The sequence below is a fragment of the Dendropsophus ebraccatus genome, chromosome 3, assembly GCF_027789765.1.
Source record: "Dendropsophus ebraccatus isolate aDenEbr1 chromosome 3, aDenEbr1.pat, whole genome shotgun sequence".
NCBI lineage: Eukaryota > Metazoa > Chordata > Amphibia > Anura > Hylidae > Dendropsophus > Dendropsophus ebraccatus.
Genome location: NC_091456.1, coordinates 8737504 through 8760321, shown reverse-complemented (window position 1 = coordinate 8760321; position 22818 = coordinate 8737504). Strand labels below are relative to the sequence as shown.

The following is a 22818-nucleotide window of genomic DNA, read 5'->3' as shown; positions in this document are numbered from 1 at the left end:
GTCTGACACAGTGCTCTCTGCTGCCGTCTCTGTCCATGTCAGGAACTGTCCAGAGCAGGAGAGGTTTTTTATGGGGATTTGCTGCTGGTCTGGACAGTTCCTGACATGGACAGAGGTGGCAGCAGAGAGCACTGTGTCAGACTGGAAAGAATACACCACTTCCTGTAGTACATACAGCAGCTGATAAGTACTGGGAGACTTGATATTTTTAAACAGAAGTAAATCACATTTCTATATTTCTTTCTGGTACCAGTTAATTTCGAAAAAAAATAATTGCCGGCGTACTCCTTTAATGGCTACACAAATGGCTACAGAGGCCAATTAATCATGCCTTGTAAAGGAGCCGCAAGCGAGCATCGATCTCACTAATTGGTGCATCTTTGCGTCAGTAATACATGTTGTGTAATAAGGCCGTTAGGCTGAAGAGTTGACCACTAGGGAAGCTGCATGTAAGCCAAAGGCCAAACAGCCAGTATCTATAGTGTGTGTTATGTTATGTGCACCATTTGCTGCGAATTATTGCTGCACACTGAACGCTGGTACGCCAATCTTAAAGTGTCACTGTCATATTTTTTTTTTTTTTTGCAGAAATCAATAGTCCAGGCGATTTTAAGAATTTTTGTAATTGGGTTTATTAGGCAAATATGCCATTATCTGCATTCAAAAAGACTTTCCCCAGGTCCCCCCCCCTCCTCTCTCATCCACTGCTCATTATCAGGAAATCTCAACTCTTTTACATCAGTCGGGCCCTGTGTAACCTATGGAGAGGGGAGGGGGGAGGAAGGAGATTAGTCACCAGCAGAGAGCAGAAAACAAAGGATTACACAGCGGGAGCTGTATGAAACTATTCAGAGGTCAGAGAGGTCAGTGCTGACTTCAGAGGAGATAGCCTGGTGATGTAGCTGTAAATTAACTCTTTGTTGTCCTGTTTTGGTGCCTCATCTCCCTCCAGACCACACCCCCTGTCCGCCCAACACATGAGCACTGCGTACATCAGAGTCTTTCATAACTCCCCCCCCCATGTGTATGTATATATATATATATATATATGTCTGCGATCTATATTAACCTTTTTGAATAGGAAGGTCTGATGGCAAATAATGAGCCAAACAATTGTAAGCGACGTCTGATAAGGGATCCCCCAGGGTAGACAGTTCCCAATCCAGAACACCAAGGACCTCCACCTTCTCCGGATGAAATATTAAGTTATCCAACCTAAAGCCATCGGAAATAATAGTCAACATGTCAATACAATGCGTGACCGTACAGAGAGCCATAAACAACACTGATCCCCAAAGCCTCGTATAACCACTGGGGATCTGACCACAGGAACCTCCATCTATCATGAGAACAGTGTAAATCAGTGGTGGGGAACCTCCGGATGCGGCTCGCGGCTCCCCTGTGACGTGCGGCGCTCTGAAGGGGAAGGAGCCGACATCCACCGCATCCTCCTGTGTCTGTGACAGCTGCCAGGAGGATGCTGTGAGTGCCGTCCCCTTCCCCACTAGAGCGCCGCACGTCTTTCTTCTCCTGTGGGCCGTGCACGATGACGTCATTTCATCGCGAGCTGCCTGCAGAAGACCGGCACAAAATAGAGGAGAGAAGAGAACCTGGGCAGCGTGGGAGCGGAGGAAAGGTGAGTGGGATGTTTATTTTTTTATTTGGGGCAGACACTGGGGTTAACTATGCCACCAGGGGCATGACTGGGGAGGGGGGTAAACTAGAGCCACCAGGGGCATGACTGGGGAGGGGGGTAAACTAGAGCCACCAGGGACATGACTGGGGAGGGGGGTAAACTAGAGCCACCAGGGACATGACTGGGGAGGGGGGTAAACTAGAGCCACCAGGGACATGACTGGGGAGGGGGGTAAACTAGAGCCACCAGGGACATGACTGGGGAGGGGGGTAAACTAGAGCCACCAGGGACATGACTGGGGGGGCGGTTAACTAGGCCACCAGGAACATGACTGGGGGAGTTAACTAGGCTACCAGGGGCATGACTGGGGGGTTAACTAGACTACAAGGGGCATCACTGGGGGTTAACTAGACTACCAAGGACATCAGTAAGGGGTTAACGAGGCTACCAGGGGCATCCCTGGAGGTTAACTCTGGTTACAGGGCATCACTAAGGATTCACATCAGGTACAAGGGGCATCAAAGAGGGTTAACTAGAATTGCAGGGGCACTAGGGGAACAATACTTTGCCTTGCCCCGGGTGCTGCAAACCCACGCTACTAACTGCCGCGCACAGTATGCCGCCCTCAAATGATTTTATTAATGCCCGACCGGCCCTCGACATAGAAAATGTTCCCCACCCCTGGTGTAAATAGATGGGCAGTCAGGTGTGTGCACTCCATCCACTGTCTATGAGGCTACACCACATGGCCGCCTCTGTCCCCCGACTGCCGCTCTGTTCAGGCAGGAGATGCGAGGTGGAGCCCGAAGGCATCGGACAGGATTAATCTTACCTAAAATCTCCATGTACAACAGCGGTGATTTGGTTGGGCGGCAGATGTTGTGGCAGCCATTCGATAAGTCTTTCCATGGCGGGGATTGTATGGGTCTCACTAGATCTATACTGCTTAGTCCATATCTGCACCTGACGCTGAATGTACGCGCCTGTTCAATGACACAAGACGTATATAGTTAGTGTATTAATATATTATTTTTTTTCTTTAAAGGGGAATTATACGCAGGGTAGGCGAATCTAACCCTCTGCTATGTCCCTTTTGCACAGGATCCGGCTTGCCGCTCAATTCATTATTATTAGAAAGGGGCGGGCCGTCCAGGGCCGAATTGGCGCTGTGGGGGTGGGCTGTTCTTGTAAAGGGTGCCCCAGTACTCCTGACTGTCTCACCGGACCATGGAGAACAAGACTAACTGCACCGGAACGGCACCAAGAAGGAAGATAAGAGACATACCTTCCTCTAACCTGCTGATAGTTCCCCTTTAAAATATTAGTATTTCCATCCTTATTACCTTAGGAAAGATGTATGTATATACCAGTTATTGTAGATTTACCAACTACATCTGCTGGAAGTTTGTTCCAAGCATCTACTACTCTTTCAGTAAAGTAATAGTTTCTCATGTTGCTTCTTATCTTTCCCCCAGTAACCTCTCACTGTCTCCTCTTGTTCTTGAACTCAGTTTTTTTTTTCTAAAAACACTTCCCTCCTGACCCTTATTTACTCCTATAACATATATAAAGGTCTCCATCATGTCCCCCCTTTCCCTTCTTCCTCCTGTAACATATATAAAGGTCTCCATCATGTCCTCCCTTTCCCTTCTTCCTCCTGTAACATATATAAAGGTTTCCATCATGTCCCCCCTTTCCCTTCTTCCTCCTGTAACATATATAAAGGTTTCCATCATGTCCTCCCTTTCCCTTCTTCCTCCTGTAACATATATAAAGGTTTCCATCATGTCCCCCCTTTCCCTTCTTCCTCCTGTAACATATATAAAGGTTTCCATCATGTCCTCCTTTCCCTTCCTCCTCCTATAACATATATAAAGGTTTCCATCATGTCCCCCTTTCCCTTCTTCCTCCTGTAACATATATAAAGGTTTCCATCATGTCCCCCCTTTCCCTTCTTCCTCCTGTAACATATATAAAGGTTTCCATCATGTCCCTTTCCCTTCTTCCTCCTGTAACATATATAAAGGTTTCCATCATGTCCTCCTTTCCCTTCTTCCTCCTGTAGCATATATAAATGTTCCATCATGTCACCCCTTTCCCTTCTTCCTCCTGTAACATATATAAAGGTTTCCATCAAGTCCTCCCTTTCCCTTTTTCCTCTAGATTAAACAGATTCAGATCCTTAATAGAGATGAGCGAACCTGGAGCATGCTGGAGTCGATCCGAACCAGAACTTTCGGCATTTGATTAGCGGTGGCTGCTGAACTTGGATAAAGCCCTAAGGCTATGTGGAAAACATGGATATAGTCATTGGCTGTATCCATGTTTTCCAGACAACCTTAGAGCTTTATCCAAGTTCAGCAGCCCCCGCTAATCAAATACCGAACGTTCGGGTTCGGATCGACTAGAACCCAAACCCGGTTCGCTCATCTCTAATCCTTAAGTTTTTCCTGATATGTTTTATGTCTCACACCCTCCACCATTTTTGTGGCCGTCTTTAGACCCGTTCTATTTTCTCAGTATCTTCTTGTAGGTGACGGCTCCAGAACTGAACACAGTATCCCAGATGTAATGTCGGGCCGGGCTCTCTATGCAGTACACATTTACTTTAGTTACTTTGTAGGATCTCATCTTCTACCAAAGAGAAGTCGTCCAAAATATAAAGCCCATCCCATTCAGTTCTATTCTCTTTGGGATCTGTAACCCCAGAATTTTCTCACCAATCTTTCCAGGGTGTGTGTGTGTATGTATGTGTACATGTGTGTATATATGTATATATGTGTACATGTGTGTATATATGTATATATGTGTACGTGTGTGTATATATATATATATGTGTGTGTGTATCAGTTATGTTGCATACGCTGTACTGCTGAATATAAGGTCTTCTTATTGTGAAGCAAGAAATAAGAACAAGAATCTAATCCCCCAGTCCTCCCAGCTCAGGTTTCCGTACAAACCTTAAAGTGATTTTATTACCTTGTTTCCCATAATCTTCCAGCCGAGCTGCCTGGATATCCACACTGTGTATCCTGCACAATACTCGGTTCATCTCTGTGTATATGGCGCGTCGTTGTGCGGCATCCATCCCTGGCAGTGCTGGATCTTTAAAGATGCGTCCAGTAAAGTATTCCATCAGATAGAAAGGAGTCCCGATAATACTGCCAGAGAAGCAACCATTTATTCTGTCTGTGACAAGTCACATAAGCTTCAATAAACTATCAATATTGCCTGATAAATCCGTATACTGGAATCCCTTTCCTTTCATCATCAACTAAAGGGCTATTCCACTCAGACATAACTTTTGATATGTTGCTGCCCATGGGGAGACTAACAATTCCTTCCATACTTGTTATCATCTATTCAGTCTCCTTCCCCCAGTTCTCAGCTGCTGCTTTCTGCTGAAGACACAAAAATCTGTGTGTAAGCTTTTCTCTCTGTCTCCCCACCTCCCCCCTCCCTTCTGAGACGGCTGATGTAAACAAGTCCCTGGCAGGCTTTATCTGCAACATTGTAGCTTCTTTGTAATGCTGGGAGGGTTAATCACAGTCTGTTCATCAGCAACTTGACCTCAGAATAGTTTGAGTGCAAATACCCCTTTAATACAGCCTGAACCGCTTTGCACACAGACTCCATTCAAACTGCGTTGTTAAGCACAGGTGTGCTAAGTGTTTTTGGTTTCAATCAGATTTTTCCTTTTTAAGTAATATACGTTAAAAGACCAAAAATCGGGGGGCGTGGCCTGGACATGGCGCCGAGCGGACACGCATAGAGTGAGCTCCGTCCTGCCTGCGCTCCTAACCTGCTCCAACAGCGTCTAACGGCTCCAGAGACGTGCGCCAATGAGGGAGAAGTCACACACCCGATCCCCGACAGTCCCGACAGCGACTCCTGGACGCACACGCAGCGGCATCCAGCGTTTCTTCTACGGGCCGACGCCGCAAGGTAAAACCAAGATGGCCACCCGGCCCACACCAGCTCCCTCACAGCACGGCTCCCCCGTCCCAGCGATCCCCTCATCCTCCTCAGTACTGTCCCAGGAGTTTCCGGAGCTCCTCCGGGACCAGAGCCCCTCACAGCAAGCGGCAGGGGCATTTCGGGGCTCGGCCACCCTGCAGGGGACAGAGATACAGGCAATGCAAGCGCAAATGGCGGCCATCCCTACCAAAGCAGATATGGAGGGGTATATAGGGAGGATGGAAGCGGTGTGTAAAGCAGAGATACGGGCGCTCCGGGATGATCTGGTGTCCCTGACTTCTACCGTGCACACGTTGGAACAATCTACCACTGAGCTCCAAACCACCCAGTTTTCCCAGCAACAGCAGCTGGATATGCATTCTCAACAACTGCAGATTTTATTTGATATGGCGGACGATGCGGAGAACAGGAACCGCCGCAATAATATTCGGGTTAGAGGCGTCCCTGAAGCGGTGAGGCTCCCGGACATTATTCCAACGCTCCAAGGGGTGTTTAACCTACTCCTGGGGAGGGCATCCACAACGCCGATAGAAATTGATCGGGCCCACAGAACACTTGGTCCGCCGAGCACCGATCCGGCGAGGCCACGTGACATAGTGTGCAGGATTCACTATTTTCAACTCAAAGAGGCCATCATGCGCAAAGCCAGGGAAGCAGGCTCTATTGACTTTGATGGAGCTACCTTGTTGTTCCTCATGGATCTTTCCCACGCCACGCTGGCGAAACGGCGGGCGCTCCGCCCTCTACTCTCCCTACTGCGGGAAAAGAATATCCTTTATTCGTGGGGATACCCCTTTCAACTGCAGATCCGCCACAATAACCGCTTTCTGCACCTGCGCACCCCAGATGATCTGCCGCAACTGTTGGATGAGCTTCAACTGCCCCAGGTCACCATAGATGATTGGCCGCTTCTTCCACCCTTCACTCAGCCTCCTACGCGCAGGGGACCTAGGATGCAAGTCCGCCCTGCACAGAACAAGAGAAGGCGACGACGCTCCTCAGCACGGGACCAGGACCCGACTCGCCCAGAACTTTAGGGGGTCACAGTTTGTAAGCCCATCGGCTTGTGAGCCGTCTTGTTGATGTTTTATGTGCTCCCCCAAAAATTTATTGTGGGCGCTCAGAATGCAATAATTATTTACCGCCCTGCTCTTGATACCCCCAGAGCAATGCCGGGGCGCAGCGATATCTCTACGGGAGGCTGGTGCTGTTTTACCCCTTACTGCAGTTCTCCGGAATGCGGTTCCCTCTCGAGGCCTCTATACAACTGTGACCATTGGGGGGGGTGGGTGGGGGACGCCTGAGAGGTGATGTTATGTTTTATATGTTTTATATGCTTTATGCTTTACATGATCAATGTACACCCTCAACCGAATGCATGTCATTCGCTCCTCGCCCTATCATGTCTCTCCCCCCCTCCCCCATCCCCCACTTGTTCCCCCCCCCCCCATTTTTTTTTTTCCCCCCTTCTCCCCCCCCCTCCCCCCGCCCTCCCGCCTAAGACACAATGATATTTTCACTCCCAGCTCAGGGATGATATCAGGGGATAGGATCTCAGTATTTTGAGGGCGCCACGTCCTAATTAAGCATGCAGGTTATAGGTTTACAGGCATGGAATGTTTCACTGTCATAGTTCCAGTCACTGTTCCACACAGTTTTTTGACGCGTTGGTGTTAACGCAGTCGCTAAAGTTCTTTTCTTTCCTCTGTCCTTAGTGGATTGAGGCGGACAGACTTCTCTCCATCTGCCCTAAGTTTTTCTGGCCGTAGGCCGACAACCTTCTTCTGACAGTCTTGTCAACTCCTTCTTCCACCTCTTCTCTTTCTTCCCTCTGCGCTTTTCTCATTCCCTGCCCCCACTCCCTGCCCTTCCCCTCCCTTTTTGCCTGTCTCCTCCCCCCCCCCCCCCCCCCCCCCCCCGCGCCATGTCGTCTCTGAAGTTCACCTCCCTGAACATACGGGGGCTCAACGCTCCAGAGAGACGCTCACAGCTTTTATACCACATGCACAAACAAAGAGCACATGTACTCCTGTTTCAGGAAACACATTTTAGGACGGGTCACATCCCGGTGTTACCGACCAGATACTACCCACATTGGTACCATAGCAGCAATCCGGAGGCAAAAACTAAAGGAGTGAGCATAGCTCTCCACAAGTCGCTACAGGCCTCTGTGCTGGGCTCCAAGGCAGACCCCTCGGGCCGCTATCTTTTTCTCAAACTTCGTATTGCGGAACGCATTTTCACTATTGCTAATTTCTATTTTCCCAATCAGCAGCAGGTCCAGACGGGACGACGGTTCCTAAACGAACTGAACGACTTCGCAGAAGGGCTCCTGGTCACGGCGGGTGATTTTAATTTGGTCCTCGATAGAGAAATGGAATCCTCCTCGGGCAGGTCAGCACTGTCATCATCTCAATCCCGCTCATGGAAAAAACTGCTTTTTGATTCTAGGCTGGTAGATGTGTGGAGGGTCCTGCACCCCAGGGTGAGGGATTACACCTTCTACTCTCCGGTGCACGATTCATATAGCCGCATCGATTTCTTTCTTATAGACCACCACCTTCTTGCCTGGCACCCTCGGGCGTCCATCGACCAGATGATCTGGGCTGACCATGCCCCAGTCACGCTGATCTTACCTCTGCCTAACACTGTCCCACGAGAATGGACGTGGAGACTCAACCCTAACTTGCTGAGGGATATCGCCTGTCAGGCCGATATCAAAAAGGCAATAGATGACTTTTTAACCAATCACAGATCTGACGACACCTCCCTGCCCCTCCAGTGGGAAGCCCTTAAGTGCGTACTTAGGGGCGTTCTGATACAACATGGGGCTCGACTGAAAAGAGAGTATGCCTCTCAGATACAAAAACTACTGGCCAAAATCCATACAGAGGAAACGGCTCATAAGCAAACAAGAGACCCACAAATATTAGCGGAGCTGATCAAACATAGGACGCAATTACAACGCCTCCTAGATAAGAAACACGCACGCTTTAGAGAGCGTATGCGCCGCTTCTTTTATGAATATTCCAATAAATGTGGAGCAGCGCTAGCCAGGTTCCTCCATCCCAGATCCCTAACCACATATGTCCCCTCGGTCACTACGCCTCAGCGAGGAACCTGTCACTCCCCCACAGATATTGTGGAAGCCTTTAGGGACTTTTATCACTCTCTTTACAACCTGAGAGGCCCCCTGGCAGACATGTCTCCGGAAAGCTTCCAAGAGAGAGTAGAGACATACATCTCCGACACTAAACTCCCATCCCTAGGAGAGGAGGTGGCCGCGGAGCTGGACAGCCCTTTCTCCGAGGCGGAACTGGCAGCAGTTATAAAAGAGACTCCTAGCGGGAAAAGTCTGGGACCGGACGGATTCACGGCCCAATTCTTTAAGTTATTTTCGCCACAACTGTCACCCTTGTTGGTTAAGGCCCTTAACGCCATCTCCTCAACCTGTCCCCTCCTGGCACAGTCCCTTATGGCAACGATTGTGGTCATTCCAAAACCTGGGAAGGACGCGACTCTTTGTGCTAATTATCGCCCCATCTCCTTGATAAATGTGGACGTAAAATTCTATTCCAAAATTATAGCAAACAGGTTGGCTCTGCACCTACCCTCCCTTATCCACCTGGATCAGGTGGGGTTTGTGCCGCGGAGAGAGGCCAGAGACAACCTTAACAAGACATTGCTCCTAATGGCCCATGCCCACAAATCTGCCTTGCCTGCATGCTTGGTCTCGGTCGACGCCGAAAAGGCGTTCGACCGAGTCCATTGGTCATTCCTACAAGCTACCCTGCGCCAGATTGGCTTGGGAGAGGGAATGCTGGGGAAGATCATGGCTCTCTATAGAGGACCCACCGCTCGGGTACGAGTCAATGGCCTCTTGTCCGCCCCGTTTCCCATAGCCAATGGCACGCGACAAGGATGCCCTCTGTCGCCCATGCTATATGTGTTGGCAATGGAACATCTTGCTGTGGCACTGAGGGCATCCCCTGACATCACAGGCATTCAGCTCGCACGCTCTCACCACAAACTGGCGTTATACGCCGACGACCTATTGCTTTACGTGACGAGCCCTCTAATCTTTTTCCCAGCGATCCTTCGGGAATTCGACAGGTTTGGCCAGGTTAGCAATTTCAAAACTAATTATTCGAAAACAGAGGCCCTGAATGTGTCCCTTCCACTCGCTACGGTTACTCAGTTGCGCAGCTCCTTCTCATTTAAGTGGCAGGACAAGGCTATAAAATATCTGGGTGTGAATGTTCCCACCGACTCCTCGCAGTTGTTCGCCCTGAACTTTCCGCCTCTCTTGGCCCGCACTAAATCAGAACTAACATCCTATAATCGATCCCAGCTGTCCTGGTTCGGCAGAATGAACGCCATAAAAATGGCTATTTTGCCACGTTTTCTATACTTCTTTCAGTCGATCCCCATAAGTATCCCCCTCATGTACCTGAGACAACTCCAGGGGCTCTTGAAAAAATTTGTCTGGGGCTCTCTTAGACCTCGGTTGAAATATAAGACGCTAACTCGCCCCAAACAGAAAGGGGGAGCGGGACTACCTGACCTGTTGCTGTATTATAGGGCGGCGATTTTACTAAGGGTAGTGGACTGGTTCCACGGTGCTACTTCCAAGCAGTGGGTGGGAATTGAAACAGAGCTGACTCCGCTAGCATTGAAATCTCTACCCTGGGTAATGCCGGCCCAGAGGCCGCAGCTGTCCTCATTGGCACATTTGACACGTGACTTTCTGCAGGTTTGGGACCGACTGTTACCACGTCTGGGGTTGTCGCATCGCATGGGGTTGATGACCCCGTTATTTGACAATCCCGCCTTCGCACCAGCGTGTGGTAGAGAGAGCTTTTTGTGTTGGTCGGCGTCTGAGGGTGTCAGGCTGGTTCAGGTTTTTGGGGCCTCGATGTCTCTCCCGCCTCTTTCGATGCTGCAGCTGACCTGCCCCGAGCGGACGCTGTCGTGGCTTGAACATGCACAACTTCAGGCATTCCTCAAGCTCCACTTTCCAGAGGGAATTAGGAGGACAACTGCCACGGACTTGGAGTCCTTACTGCTACAGTCGTCCCCTCCTAGCAAAGTCATCTCCCAGTTGTATCGCATTCTCCTAGAGTGCGAGGCTGACAGAGATCTGCCCTACATTGCTGCTTGGGAAAAGGAACTGGAGATCTCCCTGTCACCGGCAGATCAACTTAAGATCTTTACCTTGTCCCACAAGATGCCTACGGCGTGCCTGGCGCAAGAGAAAAATTTCAAAATCTTGACGCGGTGGTATAGGTGTCCGCAACTACTCCACCACTGTTATCCCGAGGTGTCGGACCTTTGCTGGCGGTGCGGCACAGAGGTTGGTACGATGCTACATATCTGGTGGGACTGCTCGGCCCGTTTTGGCAAGCAGTCTTTGAGACATACACACAGGTAACCGACAAACCAATCACACCTACGCCGAGCCTGGCGCTGTTATCTTTGATCCCTGGTCCGGTCTCCGCCATACGGAAGGGCCTGCTGCGCCATTTTCTGACGGCAGCCCGCACGGTCATACCTCGTCACTGGAGAGACACGACCCCGCCCTCCTTTGGTGAGTGGGTGAATGAAATGGATTTTCTATACAGGATGGAGTCTCTGATGGCGGAGGACCAGGCCCGGGGCTCAAAGGTGGAAAAGCAATGGCTCCCTTGGACAGTGTATAAGGCGAGCCCGCTGTTTGACCAGAGGCTAACATAAGCAGCTAGTCGGGGGGACCTTTTTCTTTCCGCTTTGGAGACGACATGGCACGCAGGCTTCCCCTGGCCTACCTTTCTCCCCCCGCCCCCCCTATTCCTACCCCCTCCCTGCCCTTTCTCTTTCTTTCATTCTTCCTTTCTTGGTTTCTTAGTTGTGTTCATAGCATCATATATTGCAGACCCATGCATACATGGGCATGTGTTCGGTGTAATCTAGAGGACCCCAGAGGTGATTAGCAATGACACACCCAACACCGGTTCGTACGATTTTTTTCTTTATGATTACGAGGTTTATAGGTGTATGTACTGCTGGTATCATTTTATTGTTGGAATGCATTTTGCACCTTCCTGGGAATAACTCCCAGATGTCTGCTTATCTTGCTACTTTTCTTTGTTATCCTTCTTCAAAAAGCTGAAAATAAAATCTGATTTACAAAAAAAAAAAAGACCAAAAATCCCCCCTCCCCCCCCCCCCGATAGAAATGAATGGTTCAAGAATTCAAATATCACACAGCACAGCACTAACCAGCCAATCACAGCATACATGCAAATAGCTGAAATGCAGCAGCCAATAGAAACTTGCAGATCCTTCACTCAATGCCTGACAACACCCACAAAGTCACATGTCCCCTATTGGACAATAGAAGATGGCAGGTCCTTACCATTCTGCCTCACTGACATAAATACAGATTTCCACAAGACTGTCATGGTTACCAAGCAATTCTCTTTACTATTATAGGTCACTGTTAAAGGACCTGTATCAAAGTCGCTCTTAAAGGGCCAGTACCACATTCATTCCTCTTAAAAAGGCCAATACTGCATTCATTCTTAAAGGGCCATTACAGAATTTGCTCTTAAAGGGCCAGTACCAAATTCACTCTTAAACAATTCGATACTAAAGTTTCTCTTAAAGGGCTGGTACCGGATTTGCACTTTAAGGGCTGGTACTGAATTCACTCTTAAAGGGCAGGGTTAAAATTTAAATTTTAAAATTTCTCTTAAAGGGGTGCTCTAGAAGTCACTGAAAATGATTACTTAGAAGTGAGATCTACTTACGTGGTATCTTCACACAGGGTGAACACCTTTGGCACAGGAACACCGGCTTCCCCAAGGGCTTTTAAGATCCTATAAACAGGAATCAAGATTATGATGACTTAAAATCGGCAGAATTATCGATCCCGCACTATACAGTGTATACAGTGTATACATTCTGCTTTATGCTTAGAACCATAGTAGAGGCTTATAAGAGTCACTGTTACCTCTGACTGTATTATCCTTGGGCTGACATAGTCTGTCTTGTTACATGTATGCTTGAAACTTTGGGTCTGGGACAGGGAGCTTCCACCCTAGGGATCACTAGAAACAGCAGGAAGAAGCACTCCGCTAAGGTCCCTTTCACACTTCTGTTCATTTTGAGTGTGGGAGAAGCACTTATATCATACGTCATGGTGTTCGTTCCAGTAAAAAGTGATCTTTTATCACCTGCGGATTGTGCTATCTGGGCGGGGCTTCATAGCCAAAGGGCCACTTAGCCCTGCCCTCAATGCCCCCGTTGCCGACCCCCTGACGTCATCGACGCATAGGCCATTGGAACAGGCCAGTCTAAAGGTCTAGGCCCCAACTCCTCTAGGTCGCTGAGGGGAGGGGGCCTATGCCCTGACATCACGGGGGTGGGGCCAACTGTGACATTGTGGGCGGGGCTAAGTGGTGCTTCGCCCGTGAAGCCCCGCCAAGACAGCACAATCCGCAGATGATAAAAGATGACTTTTAACTGGAACAAGCACCATGACGTATAATATAAAATAAGGTATGAAAACTGCTAAATTTACCCTCTACACCTGTGTAGAGAAGTCAAAATGCAAAAAGGGGGGCAGTGTCACTTTAAGTCAACTGGTCTTAGCAAGTGCCAGAGATTTGTAATTTACTTCTATTAAAAAATCTCCAGTCTTCCAGTACTAAGCAGCTGCTGTATGTCCTGCAGAAAGCGGTGTATTTTTGCCAGTCTGACACAGTGTTCTCTGCTGCCACCTCTGTCCATGTCAGGAACTGTCCAGAGCAGTATATAATCCCCATAGAAAACCTCTCCTGCTCTCCAGACTGGAAAGAATCCACTTCCTGCAGGACATGCAGCAGCTGATAAGTACTAGAAGACTGGAGAATTTTTAATAGAAGTAAATTTCAAATTTCTGGCACTTTCTGACATCAGTTAATTTGAAAGATTTTTTTTGTTTTGGTTAACAATCCCTTTAAATAAATATACAATTGTCAATGGTCAGTTATTAAAAGCTGAAACTAAGATGAAGGAACCAGAAGTGTACTGACCTATACTCCCTCTCCACAGCATGAGCTGCAGGCAGCAACTTCCCGGGGGGTTTCTTCCTCAGTACAAGTTGTCTTCCATTAAATCGAACATAATAGGTTGGGTTGGACTGTCCATGACTGAACTGGCGCACAAAGAGAGCACCTGCAAGATATCACAGTTATTGCCTCCATGGCACATGTTTGTATCGGAGCATGGACCCTTTTCCACTGTAAGGCTCCTTTTACATTTAAAGGTTTGTCATCCCTTACATGGCATGAAAGATCGGACAGCCCGGCTGCACAAATTATCCTTGGATTGTTTGTGCAGCCATTAAAACTGTAAGGGCAGATGTGTATATATTGGGGTCTGGGATATGTATATATTGGGGTCTGGGATATGTATATATATATATTGGGGTCTGGGATATGTACATATTGGGGTCTGGGATATGTATACATATTGGGGTCTGGGATATGTATATATATTGGGGTCTGGGATATGTATATATATTGGGGTCTGGGATATGTATATATATTGGGGTCTGGGATATGTACATATATTGGGGTCTGGGATATGTATATATATTGGGTTCTGGGATATGTATATATTGGTGTCTGGGATATGTATATATTGGGGTCTAGGATATGTGTATATCTGCGCTGTCAGTTTCCAGATCACAAGCAGTACATACTCACCTTCTGCGCTGCTTGTTATCCGGCATCCTGCTCTACCAGCTATCCCGTCCTGTCTCTTCAGGCCCCACCTCTTCTGGCTGTATCATCAGGCCCCACCTCTTCTGGCTGTATCATCAGGCCCACCTCTTCTGGCTGTATCATCAGGCCCCGCCTCGTGCAACTGTCAATCATTGTGGAGTAGGCAGCGGCCTGAAGATACAGCAGTGGCAATAGGACTGGACAGTGGGATGCCACAAGCAGAGCACTGGGTAAGTATGTACTGCTGTGTGATCTGGAAACTGACAGCATAGATACCTGTATAACCATGCTGTCAGTTTCCCTTTATCGTTATTAACCTCACACCCCGTTTACACAGAACGATGTGCGGCCGATAATGAAGCCTACTCTAAAGATCCGATCAGCTGAGGATCAGGTCCTCAGCTGATCGAGGTCACTTTTACATGAGCTGATTATCGGCCGCAGGAGAAATTCTACACCCTGCCAATAATCTGCCAGTGTAAAAGGTCTTTTCTGTGTTACTTCTGGATTGTGGAATAAAAAATACAAACCTGATAACTTCTCCCCAAATCTATCTTCCAGGTACGTTGTCAGGGAATCTCTGGGAATATCCATATTCCGTCGGACAGTTCGAGTGTTTGGAACAAAGTCTTTTAAAGGGAATCCTAACAGGTTTTCTAGATCTTTAAGGGCATCATTCACATTATTCACCTGTTCAAAATAATGACATTTATTATCACAGAATACACGGACGTCTACATAACATATACGAGCTTGGCTTTCTTCTATGGCATTCATAGGCACAAGGGACCGGGATTGAGGGGGTCAGACCCCCAATGATCATACACTTATCCCCTATTCTGCAGAACTCTACATACATGTAACATGTACTTATAGTAACCAGAGTTTGGGACAATATATGCCTGCATCTACCTGAAAATAACATTTAAAGGGGAACAAAAAAAAAAAAAAAAAGTCAGATCAACTGGTGTCTGAAAGTTATATAGATTTGTAATTTACTTCTATTTAAAAATGTCCAGTCTTCCAGTACTTATCAGCTACTGTATGTCCTGCAGGAAGTGGTGTATTCTCTCTAGTCTGACCAAAGAGAAAGAGAAGGGGGCTCAACTTATGGACTATATCAGAGGGTGCCACTCAGGGTCAGTAAATGAGAACCAATTGCATGAACCAAGGGACAGAAAGGACATTTATAGAGTGCACCCCACAATAGTCACTACACTAGTATATAAACCCAGTTCTCTCCAGGGGCCGTGGCACCATGACCCTTAGAACTGGTGTTTTTTCCTGGTCCCTCCTCACATACAACAATACATTTACCGCCACCTACCTTTATAGTATGAAAGCCCAGCTGTGCCGCTGCCTTCAAATTTTGTCCTATGTCATCAAGAAAGATTGCCTCTGCAGGCTGAACGCCGAGACGCTCTGCACACAGCTGGTATATCTGAGGGTCTGGTTTACATATACCTTCAGTGCAAGACTCAACAATCTACAAAAAAATCATATAGAATAAATTATACCTACTACAGCAATATAAATCAGTAATGCTAAAATATTACATTTCTATTAATGATGAGGAACAGGGCTCAAGAGCCAGAGATCTCCTCCTGAATAACATAGACAATAAGTAGCCCTTTCTTTTATGCATGAGCCCAGTAGTCCTGGATATTCATGAGAAGCAGAAAACTCCGCCCACCAGCTGCTGATTGGCAGTTATCTATCCATGCTGTGTATAGGCAGTCACCTGTCAATCAGCAGCTAGAGGGCGGGGGAGGGGTGTGGCAAGAATCCTATTCTCCTGCATATTAGGAGAATGGCTGATAAAAATGATGTAAGTAATACACAGATCTGTTCAGTATTTCTGTCATTAGTGACAGATGCCCTATAGGCAACCCAGGTGTGACAGCTGCCCCTTCACCCTGCACATGAAACAAGAGATCAGGTGTTGAGTTAATAACAGCTATGTCTGCTTACCACATCAAACTGTGAACGGTCTATGGGTAGAAAACTTTCTCCGCTGTGCAGATAGAAGTTGTTGCTCAGGACGGCAGTTTTGAGTCCCTCAGCTTTAATACACTGAATGGCCTCAGTCATTTCTGGCAGCTGCTCGGCCATCTCCTTACTGGTGAGGTCTGCAAGAAAACTGTGAACTGGAACGGGACATCCTGTCTGCAATATATAAAAAGGCATAAAATTAAAAAAAATTGCATAAAATTTAAAAAAGAACACACAAGCACACAGGCTGATAAATATATGTAATATGTTTATTGGTTTTACGCTGCCAAAGGTGATTATCTTTATTTTGGGCTGAAATTAGAGGGAATCTGTGAGGTCTGTACCAAGCACAGGGCTGCAGACACAGGCAGACAGGGGATAGGGAGATGTGTTTGCTGACGGCCATTTGCAGAGATTTAAAATAGCATTTTCCTTGGCAGCTGAAGTGCCACACAAGTGATGCTGGCACACAGATTCAATATTCTGCTGCCCGTATCGCAGATTGCTTTCCTTGGGGGTTCCAGGGGTCGGGACAGGCTTGTGATATCACTGCAACCGTTTGCTAAGATCCTCATTTTTTTAAAGAAGCAGTTCACCCCAAAAATTTTTGGGAGGAGTATATACGGTAAGCCCTCGCACCTGTGGGTTGCTGCTGCACCTTCTGTTATTTTGTCTGTACTCAAGCCATGAGCAGCGTGCAACCTGCAGTGTGAATAGAGTCATAGATGTGCGGCCAATTTTCCCTTTTTCTCTGTTGAATGTGGGGGGTGTGGCTGCCTCCTGTTATATGTGGGGGGTGTGGCTGCCTCCTGTTGAATGTGGGGTGTGTGGCTGCCTCCTGTTATATGTGGGGTGTGTGGCTACCTCCTGTTATATGTGGGGGGTGTGGCTGCCTCCTGTTATATGTGGGGGGTGTGGCTACCTACTGTTATATGTGGGGTGTGTGGCTGCCTCCTGTTATATGTGGGGGGTGTGGCTACCTCCTGTTATATGTGGGGGGGGTGGCTACCTCCTGTTATATGTGGGGTGTGTGGCTACCTCCTGTTATATGTGGGGGGGGGCTACCTCCTGTTATATGTGGGGGGTGTGGCTGCCTACTGTTATATGTGGGGGGTGTGGCTACCTCCTGTTATATGTGGGGTGTGTGGCTACCTCCTGTTATATGTGGGGGGTGTGGCTGCCTCCTGTTATATGTGGGGTGTGTGGCTACCTCCTGTTATATGTGGGGTGTGTGGCTGCCTCCTGTTATATGTGGGGTGTGTGGCTGCCTCCTGTTATATGTGGGGGGTGTGGCTGCCTCCTGTTATATGTGGGGTGTGTGGCTGCCTCCTGTTATATGTGGGGGGTGTGGCTGCCTCCTGTTATATGTGGGGTGTGTGGCTACCTCCTGTTATATGTGGGGGTGTGGCTACCTCCTGTTATATGTGGGGGGTGTGGCTGCCTCCTGTTATATGTGGGGGGTGTGGCTGCCTCCTGTTATATGTGGGGGTGTGGCTGCCTCCTGTTATATGTGGGGGGTGTGGCTGCCTCCTGTTATATGTGGGGGGTGTGGCTGCCTCCTGTTATATGTGGGGGGTGTGGCTGCCTCCTGTTATATGTGGGGGGTGTGGCTACCTCCTGTTATATGTGGGGGGTGTGGCTACCTCCTGTTGTATGTGGGGGGTGTGGCTACCTCCTGTTGGCCTGCACTCCACCCATGTCCCAAGGGTGCTATAAAAGAGATCATTTGGCTCCTATCTGACCAGTTGTAGGCTTATTCAGCCCAGGAGAGGCCATTGCTAGTGTGAAAATGCTAGAGTAGGGACCGTGTCTCAAGGACGCCTTAACGTTGGCGACATGGTACACTCTGTTTGATCAAATAGTTTGCTAAGATCCTCACTTTTTAATATCTACAGAGCAGGTGTTTACCATGTGTACGCTGGGAGGAGTATATACGGTAAGCCCTTGCACCTGTGGGTTGCTGCTGCACCTTCTGTTTTTTTTTTGTCTGTACTCAAGCCACGAGCAGTGTGCAACCTGCAGTGTAAATAGAGTCATAGATGTTTGGCAATTTTCCCTTTTTATCACTGCAACTGTTACATTTTTATTTAAATAATTTCATTGCACAAATATACTTTCTTTTTTGCTTTTTTTTATTTGGATTTAGGCTGGGTTCACACTACGTATATTTCAGTCAGTATTGTGGTCCTCATATTGCAACCAAAACCAGGAGTGGATTAAAAACACAGAAAGGATCTGTTCACACAATGATGAAATTGAGTGGATGGCCGCCATTTAATGGCAAATATTTGCGGCTATTTTAGAACAGCGGCCGATATATTGAAATAATGGCCGTTATTTACCGTTATATGGCAGCCATCCACTCAATTTCAACATTGTGTGGACAGATCCTTTCTGTGTTTTTAATCCACTCCTGGTTTCGGTTGCAATATGAGGACCACAATACTGACTGAAATATACGTACTGTGAACCCAGCCTAAATGTGGATAAAATATGAGATTTTTTTGGTGGATCACAAAAGACAAATGTGGGCTGAGGATTCACAATTTTTCAGTCAGCAAAGAAATTGTAATAATGTGAAGGAGTGCTTGAAGTGTATGTGCCATAAAAGAAGTTTTGACATGTCAGAGACTTAGTTGGGGTCTGAATATTCAGACTTCGAGTGATCAGGAGAATGAGCCGGGAGAAGTCCACGTGTTCTCTCCTGAGTCTGTGTTATGTGAATTGGCCAGTGCAGGTCCTCCATCTTTTACTAGCAGCTTCTTCTGACTGGCTTTTTCTAGAAACCATCTTAACCTTGTTAGGATTCCCTGCATGCCAGATCCTGTTTCCACTATTTGTACTCTTTGGAACTCTTGGTCTCACAGAAATCCTTGACCTATTCATCACTAAATCAGCCTGCTGGCTCTCACGGAAACATGGCTTCGAGAGTCGGACACAGCCTCACCTGCTGCTCTGACCCATGGTGGCCTTTAATTTCCCATACTCCTAGACCTGATAACAGGCATGGCGAAGTAGTGGGAGTACTTCTCTCTTCAAACTGCACTTTTCAGGTCATTCCCCCTGTACCCTCTCCTTCATCCTCCAACCCCCACCCCCTCCGGCTCAACCCGACACTTTCCTGATCACTTTTCTACCTGGCTTCCTTACTGCTGTCTTTCTTCTGAAGTCCCTGCCCTCATCATAGGTAATTTTAACATCCCCATTGACAAACCACTCTCCACAGTGGCCTCTCTCAGCTTTCTGAATCTCCAACCCACGAGGTGGGAAGACCTGATCTTCTCTAGAATCTGCTCAGTTTCTCATCTTACTAACACTCCCCCCGAGCTCTCAGACCACAAACTTCTCTCCTTCTCAATCACTAATACTTATTCTCCTCCTGACACCCCAACCACCCTCACATACAGAAACCTACGGGCAATCAACACCCAACAACTCTTAGGCTTTTATCACACGTCTGCAATGCTGTCCGCAATCATGGACCTGCGATCACGGACCCCAGATTGTGGACAGCAGTTTGTGCCTCCTTAGTGGTCCGTAATTTATCGACTACTACATTCTGACAACTCTCTACTTGACCCCCTCCAGTCTGGTTTCCGTCCTCTCCATTCTACAGAAACCTCCAGTCTATCATTTGCCGATTCCACCTCATTTTCTCTCCCCTGTCTATGTTTGTACACGCAGAATTGTAAAGTGCTGCGGAATCTGTTGGCGCTATATTGCCTACATGGCTGACTAGGTCGGAAAAGGACACTAAGCTCCCGTCTCGTTCTCCTGATCGATTGCCAACTGTAAAAATCAGACCCGAACAATCAAAACTTTTGACGAGTCTTTCTGACATATCAAAAGTTTTTTTCAAGATGGTGCAAATTTTGGTGTAAAGTAAGCCAACTAAAACATGGCCTAAACTTAGGTTAAGGTCTAAGGGTCCTATTACTGCCCGATCAGGGCGATTCGGCAGATTTTCGATCTGTGTAATAAAGACAATGATCAGCCAAAGAGCCAATTATCAGCTAATTGTTGTAATTTAAACCTGGTAAAAAATCAATGACCGCCAGCTGTGCATCACTGTGTGTGGTCGTGCGCTGCCAATGGTTGATGACACTTTAAAAATAATAAAGTTCCTACTTACCTGTTCTCCCCAGATGTCCTGCAGCCTTTCTCTGCTCAACGCTGTTGCTTCTGGCCCGATCTCTTTAGTAACAGGCTGCTCAGCCAATCACTGGCTGCGGCACTGTCCTGTGTTGGCCAGTGATTGGCTGAGCAGCCGGAGACCGGGCCAGAAGCTTCAGCGGTGAGCAGAGTAAGGGCCCTATTCCACCAGACGATTATAGTTTGCATAATTGTTAACGATTAATGATCTCAACGACCGCTATTGCGAAAGACCTGAAAACGTTCACTCATTTCCATGGAACGATAATCGTTACCTATGATCGTAATTGCGATAGTTTTTTTTCGCTATTTATTCGCTATTGCGTTCATATCTACTGTGAACAACTGAACAATGTCTTATTCAATGCGAACGTTTTGCGAACGAGCAACGATAAAAATAGGTCCAGGTCTTATAAAGCGATCAACGATTTCTCGTTCGGTCGTTAATCGTTAACTGCATTTCAACCGAACGATTATCGTTTAGATTCGAACGATTTAACGATAATCTGAACGATAATCGTTCGGTGGAATAGGGCCCGAAGGCTGCAGGACATCGGAAGAGCATAGGTAAGTATGAACTTATTATTTTCTTTATGATCATATTCATCTATCCCTCTATTCTTATAAATCTTAGAACTCACAATATTCGAACACTGGTTTCCAAATTCTTGTACAAAGCCTTGTGCAGATAACTCTCCTCTCATGTACTTCTTCCAGGGTCCCCTCTCTCCTCCGGTGAGGATGGCTTCCCTTATGGTGCCATGTGGGACGTTATTACGGATCTCCCAATCTGAATAACAAGTAATAAAAACATTTATACCAATTGTTAAAACTATAATTACTTTTTAGATCATTTTTACATGAGAGAGATAAGTCAGAACCACTGAGAGAACTAAAACTTAGTACTTAAAATTATCTGTTACTGAGAAGGTTTAGTAGTCCGTGAATCAGGGGTGTAGCTAGGATTCATGGGGCCCCATAGCAAAAAACTGTACGGGACCCATGGATCCTGTACACCCCCCATACATGGCCTATGGTGATTGTCGACTCCCAAACACACACTGAAGTACATATATACACACACTGAAATACACACAATTATACTGGACTGTGATTACACGTACAGTGGGGAAAAAAAGTATTTAGTCAGTCACCAGTAGTGCAAGTTCCACCACATAAAAAAGATGAGAGAGGCGTCTGTAATTGACACCATATGTAGACCTCAACTATGGGAGACAAAATGAGAAAACAAATCCAGGAAATCACATTGTCTGATTTTATATATATATATATATATATATATATATATATATATATATATAAAAGAATTTATTTGCAAATTATGGTGGTAAATAAGTATATTTCCTTTGTTGGCAATGACAGAGGTCAGACGTTTTCTGTAAGTTCTCACAAGGTTGGCACACACTGTTGTTGGTATGTTGGCCAATTCCTCCATGCAGATCTCCTCTAGAGCAGTGATGTTTTGGGGCTGTCGCTTGGCAACACGGACTTTCAACTCCCTCAAAAGGTTTTTCTATAGGGATGAGATCTGGAGACTGGCTAGGCCACTCCAGGACCTGGAAATGCTTCTTACCAAGCCGCTCCTTGGTTGCCCTGGCGGTGTGCTTTGGATCATTGTCATGTTGAAAGACCCAGCCACGTTTCATCCTAAATGCCCTTGCTGATGGATGGAGGTTTGCACTCAAAATCTCACGATACATGGCCCCATTCATTCTTTCATGTACCCGGATCAGTCGTCCTGGCCCCTTTGCAGAGAAACAGCCCCAAAGCCTGATGTTTCCACCCCCATGCTTTACAGTACGTATGGTGTTTGATGGATGCAACTCAGTATTCTTTTTCCTCCAAACACGACAAGTTGTGTTTCTACCAAACAGTTCCACTTTGGTTTCATCAGACCATAGGACATTGTCCCAATACTCTTCTGGATCATCCAAATGCTTTCTAGCAAACTTTAGATGTCCCCAGTCATGTACTGGCTTAGGCAGTGGGACACGTCTGGCACTGCAGGATCTGAGTCCCTGGCGGCGTAGTGTGTTACTGATGGCAGGCTTTGTTACATTGGTCCCAGCTCTCTGCAGTTCATTCACTAGGTCCCCCCGCGTGGTTCTGGGATTTTTGCTCACCGTTCTTGTGATCATTTTGACCCCACAGGGTGAGATTTTGCGTGGAGCCCTAGATCGAAGGAGATTATCAGTGGTCTTGTATGTCTTCCATTTTCTAATTATTGCTCCCACAGTTGATTTCTTCACTCCAAGCTGGTTGCCTATTGCAGATTCAGTCTTCCCAGCCTGG

General features: G+C 47.2%; 1 protein-coding gene across 2 annotated transcripts in view; it reads right to left on the bottom strand.

Moving 5' to 3' along the window:
- ACAD10 (acyl-CoA dehydrogenase family member 10) overlaps window positions 1–22818 on the bottom strand; it is a 45999-nt gene that overhangs the window by 20517 nt on the left and 2664 nt on the right. For both annotated transcript variants that reach the window (XM_069960792.1, XM_069960791.1), the window contains exons 3-11: window positions 21147–21295; window positions 16333–16527; window positions 15689–15847; window positions 14892–15051; window positions 13669–13810; window positions 12403–12471; window positions 4616–4797; window positions 2469–2619; window positions 1070–1215 (exon numbers count right to left, since the gene is read on the bottom strand). In XM_069960792.1, coding sequence (XP_069816893.1) covers window positions 1070–1215; window positions 2469–2619; window positions 4616–4797; window positions 12403–12471; window positions 13669–13810; window positions 14892–15051; window positions 15689–15847; window positions 16333–16527; window positions 21147–21295 — 1353 coding nt within the window. The remainder of the gene's footprint in view (window positions 1–1069; window positions 1216–2468; window positions 2620–4615; window positions 4798–12402; window positions 12472–13668; window positions 13811–14891; window positions 15052–15688; window positions 15848–16332; window positions 16528–21146; window positions 21296–22818) is intronic.